Consider the following 22048-nt stretch of genomic DNA (forward strand, 5'->3'; position numbering starts at 1 on the left):
TGTCTGGTTAGACTGTAAACTATCCTTCCAGACTCACATTACGCATCTCCAATCCAAAGTTAAATCTAGAATCGGCTTCCTATTTCGCAACAAAGCCTCCTTCACTCATGCTGCCAAACATGCCCTCGTTAAACTGCCTATCCTACCGATCCTTGACTTCGGCGATGTCATTTACAAAATAGCCTCCAACACTCTACTCAGCAAATTGGATGTAGTCTATCACAGTGCCATCCGTTTTGTCACCAAAGCCCCATATACTACCCACCACTGTGACCTGTACGCTCTTGTTGGCTGGTCCTCACTACATATTCGTCGCCAAACCCACTGGCTCCAGGTCATCTATAAATCACTGCTAGGCAAATCCCTGCCTTATCTTAGCTCATTGGTCACCATAGCAACACCCACCCGTAGTATGCGCTCCAGCAGGTATATCTCACTGGTCATCCCCAAAGCCAACACCTCCTTTGGCCGCCACTCCTTCCAGTTCTCTGCTGCCAATGACTGGAACGAACTGCAATAATCTCTGAAGCTGGAGACTCTTATCTCCCTCACTAACTTTAAGCATCAGTTGTCAGAGCAGCTTACCGTTCACTGCACCTGTACACAGCCCATCTGAAATTAGCCCACCCAACTACCTCATCCCCATATTGTTATTTATTTTGCTCATTTGCATCCCAGTATCTCTATTTGCACATCATCTCTTGCACATCTATCATTCCAGTGTTAATACTAAATTGTAATTATTTTGCACTATGGCCTATGTATTGCCTTACCTCCATAACTTGCTACATTTGCACACACTGTATATATATATTTTCTGTTGTATTTTTGACTTTATGTTTTGTTTACCGCATATGTAACTCTGTGTTGTTGTTTTTTTATCGCACTGCTTTGCTTTATCTTGGCCAGGTCACAGTTGTAAATGAGAACTTGTTCTCAACTGGCTTACCTGGTTAAATAAAGGTGAAATAAAATAAATAAATAAATAAAAATTAACCTAACCCCTCTGAATCAGAGAGGTGCGGGGGGCTGCCTTAAACTACGTCATCTGTGCCCGGGGAGCAGTTGTTGTTGAGGGTTAACTGCCTTGCTTTCCCAATAGGAATGGCTGAACGAACCAGAGATAACTCATTTCCGGTTATTAGGACTACAAGCTGGCGAGCTCTATGGCATTCCCCCAAGAAGTAAAACAGGAAGTGACAAACTTTTGTGAGATAATTTTACTTCTGGGTAACAGAGATTACAGGACTGACCTCATGGTCTAGGAATTCTCAAGACAGACTGGTGATCTTTGACACATAGGCTATAGACTCCTTGGCCAATACTATTAAATGAAACTGGTCTATTATATAGGCCCTGTAGTATATGGAGCTATTAATCTTTAACACAATTGTCCATAACTCCCCAATAGTATCAGACTCTCAATGTTGAAGGTCCCTGTTATGCTAATGAGCTGTCTCGCAGTTTTAATTGTGCCTGTGAGCTCTATTATTTTACCATACTTTGGTTTGATATTCAAGTATATTCGGTACGTCAGTCTCTATTGCCAAGTTAATTCTACACAGCACGACAGCCCCTACATATTTTTTCTGCATTCTTGGGGGAACTTCCATCTCTGTCTCAACCATTTTGGATGTACAGTAGCCCAAATCACATGTTGCTCTGCCTCAAGCACCCACTCATGTGCAATTGATCACTAGGCCTATGTTCTTATTAGTCTTCCCAAGACCTCACTGTAAATAGGCCGGTCATGGCTAGAAAGAATACAGCTTTTGTTAAATTGACGTCAAGTCGTTTTGTTTGGTGCATTTTAACTAACCCTAACCCTTTTCCTAACCTTAACCTAATTCTCCTAACCTGCTAGATTAAATTCTAACCTGCTACGAAAAGTCAAATCTGACAAAAACTATATCCCATCTAGTCAACACCATAGGTCAGTTACCCCAGGGGTACTATAGTGCCACATGTTGAGAACTTCCAGGTAATGGCTAAACAAGATTGCAAAATTACCCTAGATTGCCGATAGATTGTGAAATGTGGTGGCAATTTCGTGTGATAACCTGTAAGTGACAAAGTCATATCAATTCAAACAAATGCTTGCTTTGAAAGTGGACGCAAGCAAAATAGCATTAAAATCCATAACAGCTGCCCAGATCGAGAGGAACACTTCACTCAACGTCGTAGCAACCAAGTCACGGTTCTGCCAATTCGACATTGACCATTCCCAGCAAATAAATATATATATATATATATATATATATATATATAGCAAATGTATTGCACCATCTACATTGGTAGAGGTTTCAATGCCAAATATTTTTGTTTCCTCTTGTGGTTACATTGCCTAGTACGTTAGCTAGCTACTTATCTTTTAGCTAGCTAACGTTTGCTATCACAACAACAGCGACGTCGGCTTGGATGGACATTCATACAAACACAATATAGCTATGTCCATCTAACGTACCTCTTTATCTGCTAAACACTCCGGAATCGCATTGCAAATTACACTTCTTCAAAAGCCTAGCCGTAAACAGAAGAAAGTCTACCATCTGATGCCTGTCTGGCTGTCAGCACTACCGGTCTCTCTAACTTGATGACGAGGAAAACTTTTCACAAATGTGGTTTGGTCAACCAATCAGGTGCAGCAAGCCAAGTCCCAACAAGTCGCTCAGGGCTGAGTGCTCGTGAAAACATCAGAGGAAAGGGTAACACCACCGTGCAGTGTATGAAGTGAAATTACAGTATACGGCAAGTCAACATGTGGTCCTAAAATAATATATGACTGCCCTGAGAAAACTATTTGGATCACCATAAATTTGCAGAATAATATTGTCAACAGTGGTTTGCCACATGCAAATGTTGCAATGTCAGTGTGCAATCAGTGATCTTTGAACCTTTTTCAATCCATCCATCACTTGTTTATGTTCAAAAGGGAAAGTGACTTGTATTACATAATCTAACATGAAACAGGGTTTAAATCAGCAAAATCATGATTACAGTGAAAGGCCTCTGTGGTGGAGCCAGGACCCACTGAGGTCCAAATGTCACCGCCCCCCCATCCTACCACTGCCTATTGTAATGGCTTGAAATGTTGAGTTTGTTTGGTAGATCCAGAAGTTATTGTTACAGAACAAAGTGATCTATATTTAAGTGTGATAAAGAGTGCTTCAAGAAAAATAAATACCTTTATTTTCCACCAAACACCAGAGCGTTACAGGGGCTTTGAGACAATAAAACAACATTAAACTGGTTAAACAATGATTTTAACTTAGCACAAGAAACATGTAGGCCACAAAAAATGACAACTAAATATGCACTGGGGTCTAGTTCTCCTCAAGTCTTCTTTCTTCCCAAATTTGTTTCTCCTTTAAAGGGATAACGCTTAATTTGGTCATCGGTAAACATAGCACTGATCTGTATTGCCAAAATTGCTCTCATTTTGTTTAACTGGTCCACAGAACATTTCCCCATTTTGTTTAGGTGGGGTTTTGCAAAGTTCAATGGGGCTTTCGTGTCTCATCAGCAGTGGGGTCTTCCTATCTTTACTAACAACCAAATGAAGCATTAAAAGAAAAGAAAATAACACCCTCCCTACAATCAAACATGGGGGAAGTTTGATAATGCTGTGGGGTTGCTTTGCTGCCTCTAACACTGGGACCCTTGAACGTGTCATGAAATCAGCAGATTATCAAGGTGTTTAGAGTGCAATTTTCAACCCAGTGCCCAAAAACTAGGTCTCGGTCTTCCAGCAGGACAACAACCCAAACACATCAAAAAGCACCCAGGAATGGTTCAAGAATAGACACTGGACTGTTCTGGAGTGGCCAGAGATTAATTAATCAAACATTGACAAATTGGAGCAGTTTGCAGCTGAATAGTGGGCCAAATTGCCATCAGAACGGTGCAGCAAGCTCATTGATGGCTACAAAAAGCCGTTTTTTTTTGGCAGTTATCTTCGCCAAAGGCTGTTTACGCAAGTATTATGCTGCGTTCCTAACCAAGTGGGAAGGTGGTAATTACCAGTTGTGAAATCGTATACCAGTTGGATTCATTCACATGCTTTGAACTCATTGAGAAACACCGATTGGCTAATGGCCAACAAGCTGCGTCAACCATAAACTAAAAGTACAGCAATCATGCTTGGCAACAAACTATAGCATTCCAAAACCATATTAATATATTCACAGGAGGTTGGTGGCACCTTAACTGAGGAGGACGGGCTCGTGGTAATGACTTTAACGGAATAGGTGGAATAGAATCAAATACATCAAACACATGGTTTCCAGGTGTTTGATGCCATTCCATTTGCTCCATTCTGGCCATTATTATGAGCCATTCTCCCCTCCTGTGAATAGATTGCTTTTTATAAATAAGGTTTTGTTGTTGCATTTAACTGCCGACAATGTTGTTATTAAGGTCATTTCCTTAGTAGGTGACGTCAGAGGTCAGCATGTGGGAGAAGTCGGAGCTCAGGGATGATGGACAAGTTTCCCACTAGTAATTACCAGTTGGAGGGGTGTTCAAGTGGAATTTTCCCAGTCGTATGTGGTAAATACCACCTTCCCACTTGGTTAGGAACGCAGCATTAGCTCCTGGGTGCCAATTTATTTTCCATGCCATTTTATTTATCTTCTTAAATTAGGTGTGTTTGCTGAAGGCAAAGCACTACTCTAGATTTCTTTTTTTCCCCTTACATAATAATAAGACTATTATTCTATTTATTCCGCCAACTCTAGAGCTTAAACGATTTAAGCTATTAACAAGATACCAACTTCCAAATTGATTTTTGATACTATGTATATTTTATTAACTATAACTATTTGAAATGTCCATAAATTAACATGGGTTTAAATGAGAACCATAGGAATACAGAGGTAGCTTTTCAAAATGGACCTTTTCCTCGGCCAATTAAGCTACAAGACCAACTTTAAAACATTCAGGCTATCCCAACTTCAAATTCTTTCAAATCTTTATTAAATATAAATATATATACATTTGCATAAAATAACTCACCAACAGTAACTCAAATCACATGCGCCGAATACAACAGGCGTAGACCTTACCGTGAAAGGCTTACTTACAAACCCTTAACCAACAATGCAGTTTTATTTAAGGTAAGAAAATATTTGGTAAATAAATCATAACAAATGTAATAAACTAAAGTAAAAAAAGTAAGACAATAAAATAACAATAATAAGGCTATATACAGGGGGTACCGGCACTGAGTCAATGTGCAGGGGTACAGGTTAGTCGAGGTAATTGAGGTAATATGTACATGTAGGTAGGGGTAAAGTGACTATGCATTGACAATAAACAGCGAGTAGAAGCAGCGTAAAAAAGGGGTAGCCATTTGCAAATAGTAAGGGAAGCCTTTTGACTAACTGTTTAGCAGTCTTTTTGCTTGGGGGTAGAAGCTGTTAAGGAGCCTTTTGGACCTAGACTTGGCACTCCAGTACCGCTTGCCGTGCGGTAGCAGAGAGAAGTCTATGACTTGGGTGGCTGGAGAATTTTTAGGGCCTTCCTCTGACATCGCCTGGTATAGTTCTGGATGGCATAAAGCTTGGCCCCAGTGATGTACTGGGCCGTATGCACTAACTTCTGTAGCGCCTTGCGGTCGGATGCGGAACAGTTCCCATACCAAGCGGTGATGCAACCAGTCAAGATGCTCTCGATGGTGCAGCTGTAGAACCTTTTGAGGATCTGAGGACCCATGCCAAATATTTTCAGTCTCCTGAGGGGGAATAGGCATGGTCGTGCCCTCTTCACGACTGCCTTGGTGTGTTTGGACCATGATAGTTTGTTAGTGATGTGGACACCAAGGAACTTGAAGCTCTCGACCCGCTTCACTACAGCCCTGTCGATGTGAATGGGGACGTGCTCGGCCCTCCTTTTCCTGTAGTCCACGATTAGCTCCTTTGTCTCGTTCACGTTGACGGAGAGGTTGTTGTCCTGGTACCACACTGCCAGTTCTCAGACCTCCTCCCTATAGGCTGTTTCATCGTTGTCGGTGATCAGGCCTACCACGGTTGTGTCGTCGGCAAACTTAATCATGGTGTTGGAGTTGTGCGTGGCCACGCAGTTATGGGTGATAAGGGAGTGCAGGAGGGGACTAAGCACGCACCCCTGAGAGGCCCCCATGTTGAGGATCAGCGTGGCAGATGTGTTGTTGCTTACCCTTACCACTTGGGGCGGCCCGTCAGGAAGTCCAGGATCCAGTTGCAGAGGGAGGTGTTTAGTCCTAGGGCCCATAGCTTAGTGATGAGCTTTGAGGGCACTATGGTGTTGAACGGTGAGCTGTAGTCAACGAAAAGCATTCTCACATAGGTGTTTCTTTTGTCCAGGTGCGAAAGGGCAGTGTGGGAGCCCGTATAACGGCAGCCATCCCCTCCGGCGCCATTCGTTCAAGCTAGAGACACCAAACCATCTTTCACATGTTCACAACTTCCAATTCTCAAAACTTCTAACACCTTTAACTATAGACATTTGCATAAATTATTCTCACCAACAGTAACCTTAAATCGTTCAAGCTAGAGACACAAAACCAATGTTCACATGTTCAGGCTATCCCAACATAAAATTATTAACAACTTTTATCAACTATAAAAATATAGAAACATTAGCCTAAATTAGCATAAAATAACTCAGCAACCATAACCCTTGAACCATTCGAGTTAGAGACACGAAACCAACTTTCTCATCTCCAGGCTATCCTAACTTCACATCCTTAAAAACTTTATAAACTATAAACAGTTGTAATTAGCATAACTGATCATAAAACTTCATGGATTCAGTGTCAAAAATAAGAACACAGTGGTAGACATTTTAAATCCTACTGCTATTTAACAATTTCAGCTACAAACATTAAAACAGCATTAAGATTTTCAAAACGTTTCAAAACCATAAATACTTTAAAACAAGTTAGCAAGCACATAACATTTTCTTCAGGAAATGTACTTTTCTAGTTAACATTGTAAACTTAAGTTTCCCCCAAAAAAATGGTTCTGCAATGTTGACAATCCAATAACAATGGGTGGAGACTAAACTTTTTTTATTTATTTCAATTTCACTTTATTTTAGAAGAAATAGGGAATAATTTAAAGTAAATGTCTAGTGGAAATATCACGTTTAAAAGTCCATATTCTCCCACCTCAAACTTGAATATCAAACAGACCATTTCAAACATGCTTGCTTTTTCCTCATAAAGTATGATGTCATACTCCTGAGGAGGATGAGCTGGCCAATCAGTGGTCTAGAGGAGGAAGAGCTGGCCAATCAGCGGTCTACTCACCTGAATATTTTTAATGACCGGTATACGCCCACACCATTCTGTTTTTGGAGTACCTCCACACCATTCCAACACAGAAAAGTGCTTTTCAATATACTTAATTAGGTCTACCAGAGTGGCCTAGCATCAAAAACAATGGAGAAAATGCATCCCATTACATTTTAAGATGGAAACAGCTGTTCTATCATTCAGCCTACAGCAGCAGCCAATGTGTGGTGTTCAATGTAGGCCTACAATCCATGAGACCTTTGGGGGAAAAAACATGCAGGGCTTGACATTAACCTGTTTATCCACTTGTCCTTAAGACAAGGAGGCGACTGAAAATGTTGTTGTGTTGTTTGATGCAAGAAACCACTTTACAAAATAAAATGCATTATTATTCCCATACCATTATTACAGAGAATCAGATAAATTATGCTACCCTCTGCCTATTGGCTACTTAGCTTATTCAAGACTGAAAATACAACACTGCCCCTTTAAGACAAAAAACAGCTCTTTACCTGACATGCTTTTTTCAAAGATGTCTAGGAATGTACACGTGTTGTGCTCTTGTAGGAAGCAATCACTCCCCTATTGCTGACTACAAATTATCAATATCTGGGCTAATAACTCACTAACTAGCAAAGGATATGAACAAAATAACTATAGAAAGTTGAGTGAAGTTCAATCTAGTGCTTCTCTCCATGGGCTGATAATCTTCTGCGCTTCAGTCCAAGGCAGAGCATGTGAGCAGAGCTGCAGCCGAAGCGTGCCCAATTTGACTGAAGAGCGAGATTCCCAAAGGCTGGAGCGTTGTCCTTCTAGCCAGCTCCAGTAGCGCTCACTTCACGAGCTCAGGGCAAGCCCACCCCAGCATGCATTTGTAGTCTACTTGTGTGCTGCTAATAGCCCCTTGCTTTAGCTACTGTCATGGAGTTCGCGAAATATTTTCATAAAGAAACTGATCAAACACACAGGTGCTAAATCAAGGTGACTAACAATGATGAGGAGCAAGAAAGGGAGTGCGGTGATGTACTGTCCGTTATGTGTAAGGCTTGGATACCACCTGCTGGTATGGTGCTAAACTGTTAAGTTATAGACCGGATGCCATTGATCTACGCGCGGGAAATGGAAGTTGTTACACGCTGGCTACAGGAAACATCCATAACTAAAGACATTTATCCCAAAAGTATGATGGTGTACTTATTACTACGTGCACATGCTAAAAGAAAGGAACGAGGTGGGTAGTGTTGGTGGAACCATAAGGAGAGGAAGTACAAACCAACGACGCTAGACAGAGAGGAATATGCTTAAGCAAAAGGCAGTTTATTAAACAACAGAGATAGCTGGTACTGCTCAAGCTACATGCATGGACCCATTCAGTTGCCTCTTATGGAGACAGTTGAAAAGGGATAAAAAACAGAGTTTACAGCATTACTTTATACAATGTAACACAAAGGAAGGGGTCCTTCTTCTAGTCCCTTGATTGGTTCCCGAGGCGTAGGAGGCGGGTCTGCTCTGTCCAGAGTAGAAGCCCCTTTGGTGCACGGAAGAGTCCTCTGCCCTTGGCACCCGACCAGTAGAAAGAAGTGCAGTTTGTGTGTGTGCGTAACTCGTGAGGCATGAGGATGAGTGTGCGTATGCATGGAGATGTGTGTGTGAATGTGTGTATGTTCTCAAAGGAAAGACTCGTGGGGAGCAACCAGATTGTGGCCTGTGGCGTGGGTGTTGTCCTTGAGAAGATATTGGCTCTGTCCATTGTTCTTGCATAGGAACAGCATTGATTGAAAACAAGCTCCTAACATTAAAATGGGTCATATTTACTACGACAGTAGATAACTAAGTGTGTCATTGTAGCAAAGTATTTATAAACTAAAAATCAGATCTCAAACGTTTCGTTCATTTTCGTTCTATTATCTATACAATAGGCCATAATTGATTTTGGACCAATAGGCCTGGCATATTCCCACGTTCATGGAAATTATTCCAATCAAAACGGAAAGCTCCTTGAACGTGGGAATATGCCAGGTCTATTTGGCCAAAATCAAATATATGTATATATATACAGTTGAAGTCGGAAGTTTATATACACTTTGGTTGGAGTCATTAAAACTCCTCCACTCCACACATTTCTTGTTAACAAACTATAGTTTTGACAAGTCGGTTAGGACATCCACTTTGTGCATGACACAAGTCATTTTTCCAACAATTGTTTACAGACAGATAATTGCACTTATAATTCACTGTATCGCAATTCCAGTGGGTCAGAAGTTTACATACACTAAGTTGACTGTGCCTTTAAACAGCTTGGAAAATTCTAGAAAATGATGTCATGGCTATAGAAGCTTCTGATAGGCAAATTTACATCATTTGAGTCAATTGGAGGTGTACCTGTGGATGTATTTCAAGGCCTACCTTCAAACTCAGTGCCTCTTTGCTTGACATCATTGGAAAATCAAAAGAAATCAGTCAAGACCTCAGAAAAATAATTGTAGACCTCCACAAGTCTGGTTCATCCTTGGGAGCAATTTCCAAACGCCTGAAGGTACCACGTTCAATAGTACGCAAGTATAAACACCATGGGACCACGCAGCCATCATACCGCTCAGGAAGGAGACGCGTCTGTCTCCTAGAGATGAACGTACTTTGGTGTGAAAAGTGCAAATCAATCCCAGAACAACAGCAAAGGACCTTGTGAAGATTCTGGAGGAAACAGGTACAAAAGTATCTATATCCACAGTAAAACGAGTCCTATATCGACATAACCTGAAAGTCCGCTCAGCAAGGAAGAAGCCACAGCTCCAAAACCGCCATAAAAAAGCCAGACTACGGTTTGCAACTGCACATGGGGACAAAGATCGTACTTTTTGGAGAAATGTCCTCTGGTCTGATGAAACAAAAATAGAACTGTTTGGCCATAATGACCATCGTTATGTTTGGAGGAAAAAGGGGGGACGCTTGCAAGCCGAAGAACACCATCCCAACCGTGAAGCACGGGGTGGCAGCATCATGCTGTGGGGGTGCTTTACTGCAGGAAGGACTGGTGCACTTCACAAAATAGATGGCATCATGAGGAAGGAAAATTATGTGGATATATTGAAGCAACATCTCAAGACATCAGACAGAAAGTTAACGCTTGGTCGCAAATGGGTCTTCCAAATGGACAATGACCCCAAGCATACTTCCAAAGTTGTGGCAAAATGGCTTAAGGACAACAAAGTCAAGGTATTGGAGGGGCCATCACAAAGCCCTGACCTCAATCCTATAGAAAATATGTGGGCAGAACTGAAAAAGCGTGTGCGAGCAAGGAGGCCTACAAACCTGACTCAGTTACACCAGCTCTGTCAGGAGGAATGGGCCACAATTCACCCAACTTATTGTGGGAAGCTTGTGGAAGGCTACCCGAAACGTTTGACCCAAGTTAAACAATTTAAAGGCAATGCTACCAAATACTAATTGAGTGTATGTAAATGTCTGACCCACTGGGAATGTGATGAAAGAAATAAAAGCTGAAATAAATCACTCTCTACTATTATTCTGACATTTCACATAAAGTGGTGATCCTAACTGACCTAAGACAGGGAATTTTTACTAGGATTAAATGTCAAGAATTGTGAAAAACTGAGTTTAAATGTATTTGGCTAAGGTGTATGTAAACTTCAGACTTCAACTGTATATATATATAAAATCAGCTCCTTGAACGTGGGAATATGCCAGGCCTATTTGGCCAAAATCAAACATATATATATATATTTTTAAATCTCTGCCCAGCCTGGCAAGAGAGGCCAAAAGGGTGTTTAGCATCCCCAGTGGCTCTGCAAGTGTGGAGAGGATATTCTCCGCTGGCCTGCTCTCCAGGCATCATCGCATGAGCCTGAAGCTAATGATTTAATAACAACAAAGTGTTGTTTAAATGCTGCTTGCTTTATGTCCCTACCAGCCTAGTGTGTCGCACTCACAAATGCTTCACAATGTATTTCTTTGTAGGCTATAGCCTTGAATTAATTGAAATAATATAGCCTAAATAATTCATTTTCGTTCCTTCTTAGGCTCCCTGCCTGGCTCCTGCTGTTTAAAATGACATGTAGCCTATTTGAAATTATGTTCGCTTCTTACATTCACCATGTTTATTGAAATACTTTTCATTGAAATCCATGTGGTTTGGTTTCAATACTTCAAAATGTTTGCGTTTTTCTGGATTTTTCTGTTGTTATTCTGTATTTCACTGTTCAAATAAACCTACCATTAAAATTATAGACTGATCATGTCTTTGTCAGTGGGCAAACGTACAAAATCACCAGGGGATCAAATACTTTTTTCCCTCACTGTATCTGGTGTAATTCTCCTGTCTTATCTGGTGCCCTGTGTGAATTGAAGTATACTCCCTCTAATTCTCTCTCTCTCTCCCTCTCACTCTCTCCCTTCCCTCCCGGAGGACCTGAGCCCTAGGACCATGCCTCAGGACTACCTGGCCTGATGACTCCTGGCTGTCCCCAGTCCACCTGGTCGTGCAATGCTCCAGTTTCAAGTGTTCTGCCTGCGGCTATGGAACCCTGACCTGTTCACCAGACATGCTACCTTGTCCCGGACCTGCTGTTTTCGACTCTCACTCTCACTCCCTCCCTCTCTCTCTCTCTCTCTACCGCACCTGCTGTCTCGACCTCTGAATGCTCGGCTATGAAAAGACAACTGACATTTACTCCTGAGGTGCTAACCTGTTGTACCCTCTACAACCACTGTGATTATTATCTGACCCTGCTGGTCATCTATGAACGTTTGAAAATCTTGAAGAACAATCTGGCCTTAATGGCCATGTAGTCTTATAATCTCCACCTGGCACAGCCAGAAGAGGACTGGCCACCCCTTAGAGCCTGGTTCCTCTCTAGGTTTCTTCCTAGGTTCCTGCCTTTCTAGGGAGTTTTTCTTAGCCACCGTGCTTCTACATCTGCATTGCTTGGTGTTTGGGGTTTTAGGCTGGGATTCTGTATAAGCACTTTGTGACACCTGCTGATGTAAAAAGGGATTTATAAATACATTTGATTGAATTTGATTGATTGACCTGGCACCTACTACTATACCCCGTTCAAAGGCACTTAAATATTTGATCTTGCCCGTTCACCCTCTGAATGGCACACATGCACAATCCATGTCTAAATTGTCTCAAGGCTTCAAAACCCTTCTTTAACCTGTCTCCTCCCCTTCATCTACACTGATTGAAGTGGATTTAACAAGTGATCAATAAGGGATCATAGCTTTCACCTGGATTCACCTGGTCAGTCTATGTCATGGAAAGAGCAGGTGTCCATGTTTTGTACACTTAGTGTATGTTAACAATATGACCACCATACTTTAAATGAATGGGCTTAACATGCTGTATTAAAATAATTATGTACATAATAATTAGCACATAATGTATCTCATTTGCATAAAGTAGTATAAAAGGTTCCATCCTAATTTCATAAATTGTTTCAAATTGTTACAATCTCAGTTTTGCATAAAGCATGAATATTTGTTAATAATATGACCACTCTACCTTAAATAATTGATCTTAAGTTACTGTAATTATGTATTCTGTATTGTGCCATTTGCATATTACGTGCCACATTTGCCTAATAATTCTAATTTCATATTTTTTCTTATTTGAATCATCTCTTTGTCCTACATCAGCCCTGAAAATGCAATAACAATATGACCACCCTATCTTGAGATATTGGACAAAACGTGTTGAATTTAAGAATCCTGAAAGGTGATTTCATGCATGTAGTGATCGTGTCATGTAGTAACCGCAGTCTGCAGATATAAGTTATTGGACCAGAAAGGAAGGAATAGAACATTTGGAAGCAAGCTAGCATGGGCCCTTGGATCCTCAAAAAGTTATACAGCTGCACCATCGAGAGCATCTTGACTGGCTGCATCACTGCTTGGTATGGCAAATGCACCGCCCTTGACCGCAAAGCGCTACAGAGGGTGGTGCGGACAGCCCAGTACATCACTGGGGCCGAGCTCCCTGCCATCCAGGACATCTATATCTGGCAGTGTCAGAGGAAGGCCCGAAAAATTGCCAAAGACTCTAGCCACCCAAGCCATTGACTGTTCACTCTGCTACTGTTTAGCAAACAGTAAAAACACGCACACTCACACACACACACACGTGTACACTCATCATTTGATGTTGCTACTCTGTTCTTTATTTTACTCTTATTATCTACCCTGATGCCTAGTCACTTTACCCTGCCTTCATGTATATACAGTATCTACCTCAAATACCTCATACCTCTGCACATTGATCTGGTACTGGTACTCCCTTTATATAGCTCCATTCATGTGTATTTTATTTTATTCCTCTACTTGTGTTACGCAAGCATTTACACGTTTAGACAAACAAACAAGCAATCAATACTACCGGTAGGAACAAACAATCGATACTACCGGCGGACAGCCAGTAGGCAGGTTTCCATTGACCCAGGTTTATTAGAATAATGGAAACAGCAGCAAGACAGTTCTCTTTGGTTTTCACTAGATAGCACAGACACAAAGTCAACTTAATTTAAGGTTAAGCATAAGGTTGGCAGTGTGGTTAAGGTTAGGTTTAAAATCAGATTTTATGAAGTGTAGAAATGGGCAGGGTTTAGCTATAATTATGTCTTTGTGGCTGGGGTAACCAGTGACAACCGTTCTCTTCCAGTCTGTTAATTTTGAATGTGGTGTTGTTGAAATCTTGATTCCAGGAACTGGAAGTGTGAAAAACATATTTGAGGGAGAACTTGGTGTGGTGGACATTCATCCATTTAACAAGAGATGCATCCTGTATGTCTTTGAAACTGACAATGTGGTTGGTAACAACTACAAAAGAAACCTTGTTCGGTTTAGAAATATAAGTCTTCTTTTGGTGTTTGGCACTACACCATTAAACCACTACGACTTGATTATGCTGCTACAGGTAACTGCCAAAATAAAGGAAACACTTGAGTTAATGATGGATACAAAGTACACTACTGGTCAAAAGTTTTAGAACACCTACTCATTCAAGGGTTTTTCTTTATTTTTGCTATTTTCTACATTGTAGAATAATAGTGAAGACATCAAAACTATGAAAAACACATATGGAATCATGTAGTAACCAAAAAAGTGTTAAACAAATCAAAATATATTTTATATTTGAGATTCTTCAAATAGCCACCCTTTGCCATGCTGACAGCTTTGCACACTCTTGGCATTCTCTCACTCTTGCTTTTCCAACAGTCTTGAAGGAGTTCCCACATATGCTGAGCACTTGTTGGCTGCTTTTCATTTACATTTACATTTACATTTAAGTCATTTAGCAGACGCTCTTATCCAGAGCGACTTACAGGAGCAATTAGGGTTAAGTGCCTTGCTCAAGGGCACATTTACGTCATTTAGCAGACGCTCTAGTCCAGAGCGACTCACAAATTGATGCATTCACCCTATAGCCAGTGGGATAACCACTTTACAATTTTTTTTTGGGGGGGGGGGGGGGTGGGTAGAAGGATTACTTTATCCTATCCCAGGTATTCCTTAAAGAGGTGGGGTTTCAAATGTCTCCGGAAGGTGGTGAGTGACTCCGCTGTGGGGGGGGGGGGGGGGGGGTAGAAGGATTACTTTATCCTATCCCAGGTATTCCTTAAAGAGGTGGGGTTTCAAATGTCTCCGGAGGGTGGTGAGCGACTCCGCTGTGTGTGTGGGGGGGGGGGGGGGTAGAAGGATTGCTTTATCCTATCCCAGGTATTCCTTAAAGAGGTGGGGTTTCAAATGTCTCCGGAAGGTGGTGAGTGACTCCGCTGTCCTGGCGTCGTGAGGGAGCTTGTTCCACCATTGGGGTGCCAGAGCAGCGAACAGTTTTGACTGGGCTGAGCGGGAACTATGCTTCCGCAGAGGAAGGGGAGCCAGCAGGCCAGAGGTGGATGAACGCAATGCCCTCGTTTGGGTGTAGGGACTGATCAGAGCCCGAAGGTACAGAGGTGCCTTTTCCTTCACTCTGCGGTCTGACTCATCCCAAACCATCTCAATTTGGTTGAGGTTGGGTGATTGTGGAGGCCAGGTCATCTGATGCAGTCCCCTGTAGCTCAGTTGGTAGAGCATGGCGCTTGCAACGCCAGGGTTGTGGGTTTGTTTCCCACGGGGGGCCAGTATGAAAATGTATGCACTCACTAACTGTAAGTCGCTCTGGATAAGAGCATCTGCTAAATGACTAAAATGTAAAATGTAAATGTGATGCAGCACTCCATCACTCTCCTTCTTGGTAAAATAGCCCTTACACAGCCTGGAGGTGTGTTGGGTCATTGTCCTGTTGAAAAACAAATGATAGTCCCACTATGTCCAAACCAGATGGAATGGCGTTTCGCTGCAGAATGCTGTGGTAGCCATGCTGGTTAAGTGTGCCTTGAATTCTAAATAAATCACAGACAGTGTCACCAGCAAAGCACCCCCACAACATAACACCTCCTCCTCCATGCTTTATGGTGGGAAATATACATGCGGAGATCATCCGTTCACCCACACCGCGTCTCACAAAGACACGGCGGTTGGAACCAGAAATCTCCAATTTGGACTCCAGACCAAAGGACACATTTCCACCGGTCTAATGTCCCTTGCTCGTGTTTCTTGGCCCAAGCAAGTCTCTTCATATTATTGGTGTCCTTAAGTAGTGGTTTCTTTACAGCAATTCGACCATGAAGGCCTGATTCACAGTCTCCTCTGAACAGTTGATGTTGAGATGTGTCTGTTACTTGAACTCTGTGAAGCATTTATTTGGGCTGCAATTTCTGAGGCTGGTAACTCTAATGAACTTATCCTCTGCAGCAGAGGTAACTCTGGGTTTTCCTTTCCTGTGGCGGTCCTCATGAGAGCCAGTTTCATCATAGCGCTTGATGGTTTTTGCGACTGCACTTGAAGAAACTTTCAAAGTTCTTGAAATGTTCCGTATTGACTGACCTTCATGTTTTTAAGTAATGGTGGACTGTCGTTTCTCTTTGCTTATTTGAGCTGTTCTTGCCATAATATGGACTTGGTCTTTTACCAAATAGGGCTATCTTACAGTGAGGGGAAAAGGTATTTGATCCCCTGCTGATTTTGTACGTTTGCCCACTGACAAAGACATGATCAGTCTATAATTTTAATGGTAGGTTTATTTGAACAGTGAGAGACAGAATAACAAACAAAAAATCCAGAAAAATGCATGTCAAAAATGTTATGAATTGATTTGCATTTTAATGAGGGAAATAAGTATTTGACCCCTCTGCAAAACATGACTTAGTACTTGGTGGCAAAACCCTTGTTGGCAATCACAGAGGTCAGACGTTTCTTGTAGTTTGCCACCAGGTTTGTACACATCTCAGGAGGGATTTTGTTCCACTCCTCTTTACAAATCTTCTACAAGTCATTAAGGTTTCGAGGCTGACGTTTGGCAACTCAAACCTTCAGCTCCCTCCACAGATTTTCTATGGGATTAAGGTCTGGAGACTGGCTAGGCCACTCCAGGACCTTAATATGCTTCTTCTTGAGCCACTCCTTTGTTGCCTTGGCCGTGTGTTTTGGGTCATTGTCATGCTGTAATACCCATCCACGACCCATTTTCAATGCCCTGGCTGAGGGAAGGAGGTTCTCACCCAAGATTTGACGGTACATGGCCCCGTCCATCGTCCCTTTGATGCGGTGAAGTTGTCCTGTCCCCTTAGCAGAAAAACACACCGAAAGCATAATGTTTCCACCTCCATGTTTGACGTTGGGGATGGTGTTCTTGGGGTCATAGGCAGCATTCCTCCTCCTCCAAACACGGCGAGTTGAGTTGATGTCAAAGAGCTCGATTTTGGTCTCATCTGACGACAACACTTTCATCCAGTTCTCCTTTGAATCATTCAGATGTTCATTGGCAAACTTCAGACGGGCCTGTATATGTGCTTTCTTGAGCAGGGGGACCTTGCGGGCGCTGCAGGATTTCAGTCCTTCACGGCGTAGTGTGTTACCAATTGTTTTCTTGGTGACTATGGTCCCAGCTGCCTTGAGATCATTGACAAGATCCTCCTGTGTAGTTCTGGGCTGATTCCTCACCGTTCTCATGATCATTGCAACTCCACGAGGTGAGATCTTGCATGGAGCCCCAGGCCGAGGGAGATTGACAGTTATTTTGTGTTTCTTCCATTTGCGAATAATCGCACCAACTGTTGTCACCTTCTCATCAAGCTGCTTGGCGATGGTCTTGTAGCCCATTCCAGCCTTGTGTAGGTCTACAATCTTGTCCCTGACATCCTTGGAGAGCTCTTTGGTCTTGGCCATGGTGGAGAGTTTGGAAATCTGATTGATTGATTGCTTCTGCGGACAGGTGTCTTTTATACAGGTAACAAGCTGAGATTAGGAGCACTCCCTTTAAGAGTGTGCTCCTAATCTCAGCTCGTTACCTGTATAAAAGACACCTGGGAGCCAGAAATCTTTCTGATTGAGAGGGGGTCAAATACTTATTTCCCTCATTAAAATGCAAATCAATTTATAACATTTTTGACATGCGTTTTTCTGGATTTTGTTGTTGTTATTCTGTCTCTCACTGTTCAAATAAACCTACCATTAAAATTATAGACTGATCATTTCTTTGTCAGTGGGCAAACGTACAAAATCAGCAGGGGATCAAATACTTTTTTCCCTCACTGTATGTATCCCCCCTACCTTGTCACAACACAACTGATTGGCTCAAACTCATTAAGAAGGAAAGAAATTCCACAAATTAACTTTTAAGAAGGCACACCTGTTAATTGAAATGCATTCCAGGAGACTACCTCATGAAGCTGGTTGAGAGAATGCCAAGAGTGTTCAAAGCTGTCATCAAGGCAAAGGGTGGCTATTTGAAGAATCTCAAATATAAAATATATCTTGATTTGTTTAACACGTTTTTGGTTACTACATGATTCCATATGTGTTATTTCATTGTTTTGATGTCTTCACTATTATTCTACAATTTAGAAAATAGTAAAAATAAAGAAAAACCCTTGAATGAGTAGGTGTTCTAAAACGTTTGACCGGTAGTGTACATCTTCTGTTTCTCCATTGGTGATGTTTTAATCTTATCTGTGTAAGGCCAACAGCAGCCTTCAGGACATCGTGGTGGTGGAGAACACCCGGCTCAGTGAACAGTACTTTCCAGCCATGCAGAAGTTTGTGGTGTGTAAGCTCGGTCTCAAACTGCTACCTGCTGCCAGCCAGCTGGAAGCCTCCCAGCTACTCACACGGATAGTAAGTTAGACTTTCACACACAAGAGAAAATGAGTGAAGCGTTTCGTCTAGCATTGTCAATTTGCAAAGATGATCCTGATTCCACAAATATGTGTTAAACTCAATCTGACATACAGTCAGATCAACCTCAATAGTCTAACTGTGCATGCCGATTGACTGATGAATTTTGTCGTCTCCTCTGCAGGTTCACGGAGCGAGTAAAGACAACCTGTTCCGCAGGAGGAGTGTGTCTCGGCTGCTGGACCCCCTGGTCATGTCCCTGGTTCAGCAGATCCCTGGGGTAGGGAAGGTCAAAGCCATGGCCCTGCTCCAGCACTACTCCATTATCCACCAGCTGTGCAACGCAGGGACCCATGAACTGGAGCCCATCGTGGGCCACGCCTTGGCTCAGCACATACGCAACTTCTTCCACAACCCATTAGTCTGACTCTGACAGCACGTCACAGCTCATTGACAAATCCTTACTTGTATATGTTCAAGTGTGTAAGGAGGGGGCACAAGTGAACCTGACACAATGCTGTAAAGCTAAAGACTCCCTAGTTGGAAATGTAATGTAATGTATATTTTTTTCACATCTCTATGGAATGTAACACGCCTTGTTTATACAAACAGAATGTTTTGGTGTGTGTGTGACTGACCACTAGATGGAGTAAGATGCCTTTTCCTCATCCAGAACAATTCATAAACTTCCATTGGAATAATACAACCTTAACCAAGGACTGTTTTACTTGAACTGATAGTGGGTGCCAATGGAAATACTATATGACAACCCTTTTCCAATCCATGTCAGAGTTTACAGGGGAACCTTCTTGGAGCTCAAACAGAAACCACAGATCCCCTGGCTTAGTTCAATCCAATCCATTTGCACTAAAGCATTTTGTCTCAATGAAGGAGCACTTTCTTGGCCAGGCTATGGAAGGCCTTCTTTCTCAATCCACAGTCAGGACTGCCTTTTATACCAGTCTGACCATGTGACCTGGGCTGGCTGTATGGAGGTTTCCTTGGCCAGTGACTTCCCTCTGTGACACTCCATTCCATCCCAATCCAACAGGAAATAACATTTACATGCTGGCCAAAGCACGAATTGACTGAATTAATTAACTGCTACCTCAGCTCATATCCATTCTTAAAAACTGGAACCTACATTTTTAAAAACAGTTAAACAGCAGTCAGTTAAAGAAGACCTCTCTCTTTCTTTCTCTCACTCCTTCCCTCTGTCCACATTTCCTCAGTTACCCAGTGTGGCTCCTGTGATGTATTGGTTTTCTGCTCGGCTTCCTCCTTTAAGCGTCGCAGCAAACTGCTGGCAGTGTTCATCTTTCCTCCCTCCCTGCACACAAAGCAGCTGGCCGTTTTATTGGCCTTCGAACAGGATCAGCTGAATCCAGGCCATTTATTGTGCCAGTCTGTGGTGTTAGTGAGAGAGGCGGAGAAAAGACCCGGTACGACCGCTCAACTTGACTTCCTAAATTCCACTAGGGTCCTTCAGAGACCCTCTTTGGGATGCATGCGCTGTTGGAGCAGAGGAGCAAGTCCACCTCTCTTTGGGTTTCTTCTTCCGAACAGTTCAAATGTGGTCTCTCTCACCAGGAGGCTGTTCAGAGTTGCATCAATATAACATGACTGGGGCTAATTTTAGATACAAGAGGAAACAGAGGGGCAGAGTTGTGTGAATGGGAGTGTATCCGACATGAAATGTACACTGAGAAAATATTTGCCAAAATATGTTAAGTTCACAAGTAAATTATTTACAAGCAGGTACATGATATGAAATTGTTTTTTGTTTTTTTGTTTTGTTTTGGGGAAATCCCTGTCATCCACATGTTTTGTAATCTATTTACACTATAATTTTTCCACAATTGAAAATAGTAATTTTGTTGAAATTGATTAGGCTACTTTTCTTTGGAGTCAGTTTTTTTATTTTATTTTATTTAACCTGTCACGACTTCCGCCGAGGCTGCCTCCCCTCCTTGTTCGGGTAGGTTTCGGCGTTCGGCGTCACCGGCTTACTAACTACTGCCAATCCATTTATCATCACTCCATCTTCAATCACACACACCTGGTCCTTATTCCCTCATTAGTCATTGTATAAGTGTTCCCTCTGCTTCCTTGTCTGTGTGGGTGATTGTTTGTTGTGTAGGTTAGTGAAGCTCGGTGGAGCGCGTGTATTTTGTATCGACGGGAGTTTTCCCGTGTGCCTTGTATTTTCCAGTGCGCCTGTTTTGTGCCCTGAAGTGTGTTTGACGCATTTCTGCGCAAACCTGGATTTTGCGGATTAAAGCCTGTTATTCTGTGATTTACTCTCCTGCGCCTGACTCCTTCAACACCACCTTGTCGATTCAGACGCAGCTGGGAACTTTATGGACAGGGCATTCGCACACCGTATAGGCATTCCATTGATACCCCTATCCATTCCACACCCCATCAGAGCACTTGATAGTCAACCATTAGGGTCCGGGTTGGTTAAGGAAGTTACTGCACCAGGTTACTTTTTCCATTATTGAGTCTCCTGCTTTCCCTGTGGTATTAGGTATCCCTTGGCTAGCACTCCACAACCCCACCTTCTCATGGCCGCAGAGGGTTTACACAGGGTGGTCACAGGTTGGTGCAACCACGGTGGAAAGTCCAGACAGTACCTCCACTGTGCGCATTCCCCCTGAATACCTCGATCTGGCGCAAGCGTTCTCTAAAACGCAGGCGACTAAGTTACCACCTCATCGGGCGGGGGATTGTGCGATAAACCTCCGGGTAGAGTTTACATACACTTACATTCAGGGAAAAAAGTATTTGATCCCCTGCTGATTTTGTATGTTTGCCCACTGACAAAGAAATTATCAGTCTATAATTTTAATGGTAGGTTTATTTGAACAGTGAGAGACAGAATAACAACAACAAAAAATCCAGAAAAACGCATGTCAAAAATGTTATAAATTGATTTGCATTTTAATGAGGGAAATAAGTATTTGACCCCTCTGCAAAACATGACTTAGTACTTGGTGGCAAAACCCTTGTTGGATATCACAGAGGTCAGACGATTCTTGTAGTTGGCCACCAGGTTTGCACACATCTCAGGAGGGATTTTGACCCACTCCTCTTTGCAGATCTACTCCACATCATTAAGGTTTCGAGGCTGACGTTTGGCAACTCGAACCTTCAGCTCCCTCCACAGATTTTCTATGGGATTAAGGTCTGGAGACTGGCTAGGCCACTCCAGGACCTTAATGTGCTTCTTTAGTTCTGGGCTGATTCCTCACCGTTCTCATGATCATTGCAACTCCACGAGGTGAGATCTTGCATGGAGCCCCAGGCCGAGGGAGATTGACAGGTCTTTTGTGTTTCTTCCATTTGCGAATAATCACACCAACTGTTGTCACCTTCTCACCAAGCTGCTTGGCGATGGTCTTGTAGCCCATTCCAGCCTTGTGTAGGTCTAAAATCTTGTCCCTGACATCCTTGGAGAGCTCTTTGTTCTTGGCCATGGTGGAGAGTTTGGAATCTGATTGATTGCTTCTGTGGACAGGTGTCTTTTATACAGGTAACAAA

At 42.5% G+C, this 22048-nt stretch overlaps 2 protein-coding genes across 2 annotated transcripts in view; one reads left to right on the plus strand and one right to left on the minus strand.

Moving 5' to 3' along the window:
• Positions 1-2559, minus strand: part of LOC311137717 (ankyrin repeat domain-containing protein 27-like) — a 44121-nt gene extending 41562 nt beyond the window's left edge. Inside the window, exon 1 of the mRNA XM_084172271.1 lies at positions 2465-2559. The gene's annotated coding sequence lies outside the window, so the exon portion shown is untranslated. The remainder of the gene's footprint in view (positions 1-2464) is intronic.
• A 5749-nt stretch (positions 2560-8308) lies between these two features.
• LOC311136743 (Fanconi anemia core complex-associated protein 24-like) lies at positions 8309-18932 on the plus strand (the record flags this gene model as incomplete). The annotated part of the gene is made up of 4 exons (XM_084171012.1): positions 8309-8336; positions 13993-14138; positions 18350-18505; positions 18690-18932. The coding sequence occupies 4 exons, from the start codon at positions 8309-8311 to the stop codon at positions 18930-18932; spliced, it is 573 nt and encodes a 190-aa protein (XP_084027138.1).
• Between the last annotated feature and the right edge of the window lie 3116 nt (positions 18933-22048).

The sequence above is a fragment of the Coregonus lavaretus genome, assembly GCF_964263955.1.
Source record: "Coregonus lavaretus genome assembly, chromosome: 11".
Classification (NCBI taxonomy): Eukaryota; Metazoa; Chordata; class Actinopteri; order Salmoniformes; family Salmonidae; genus Coregonus; species Coregonus lavaretus.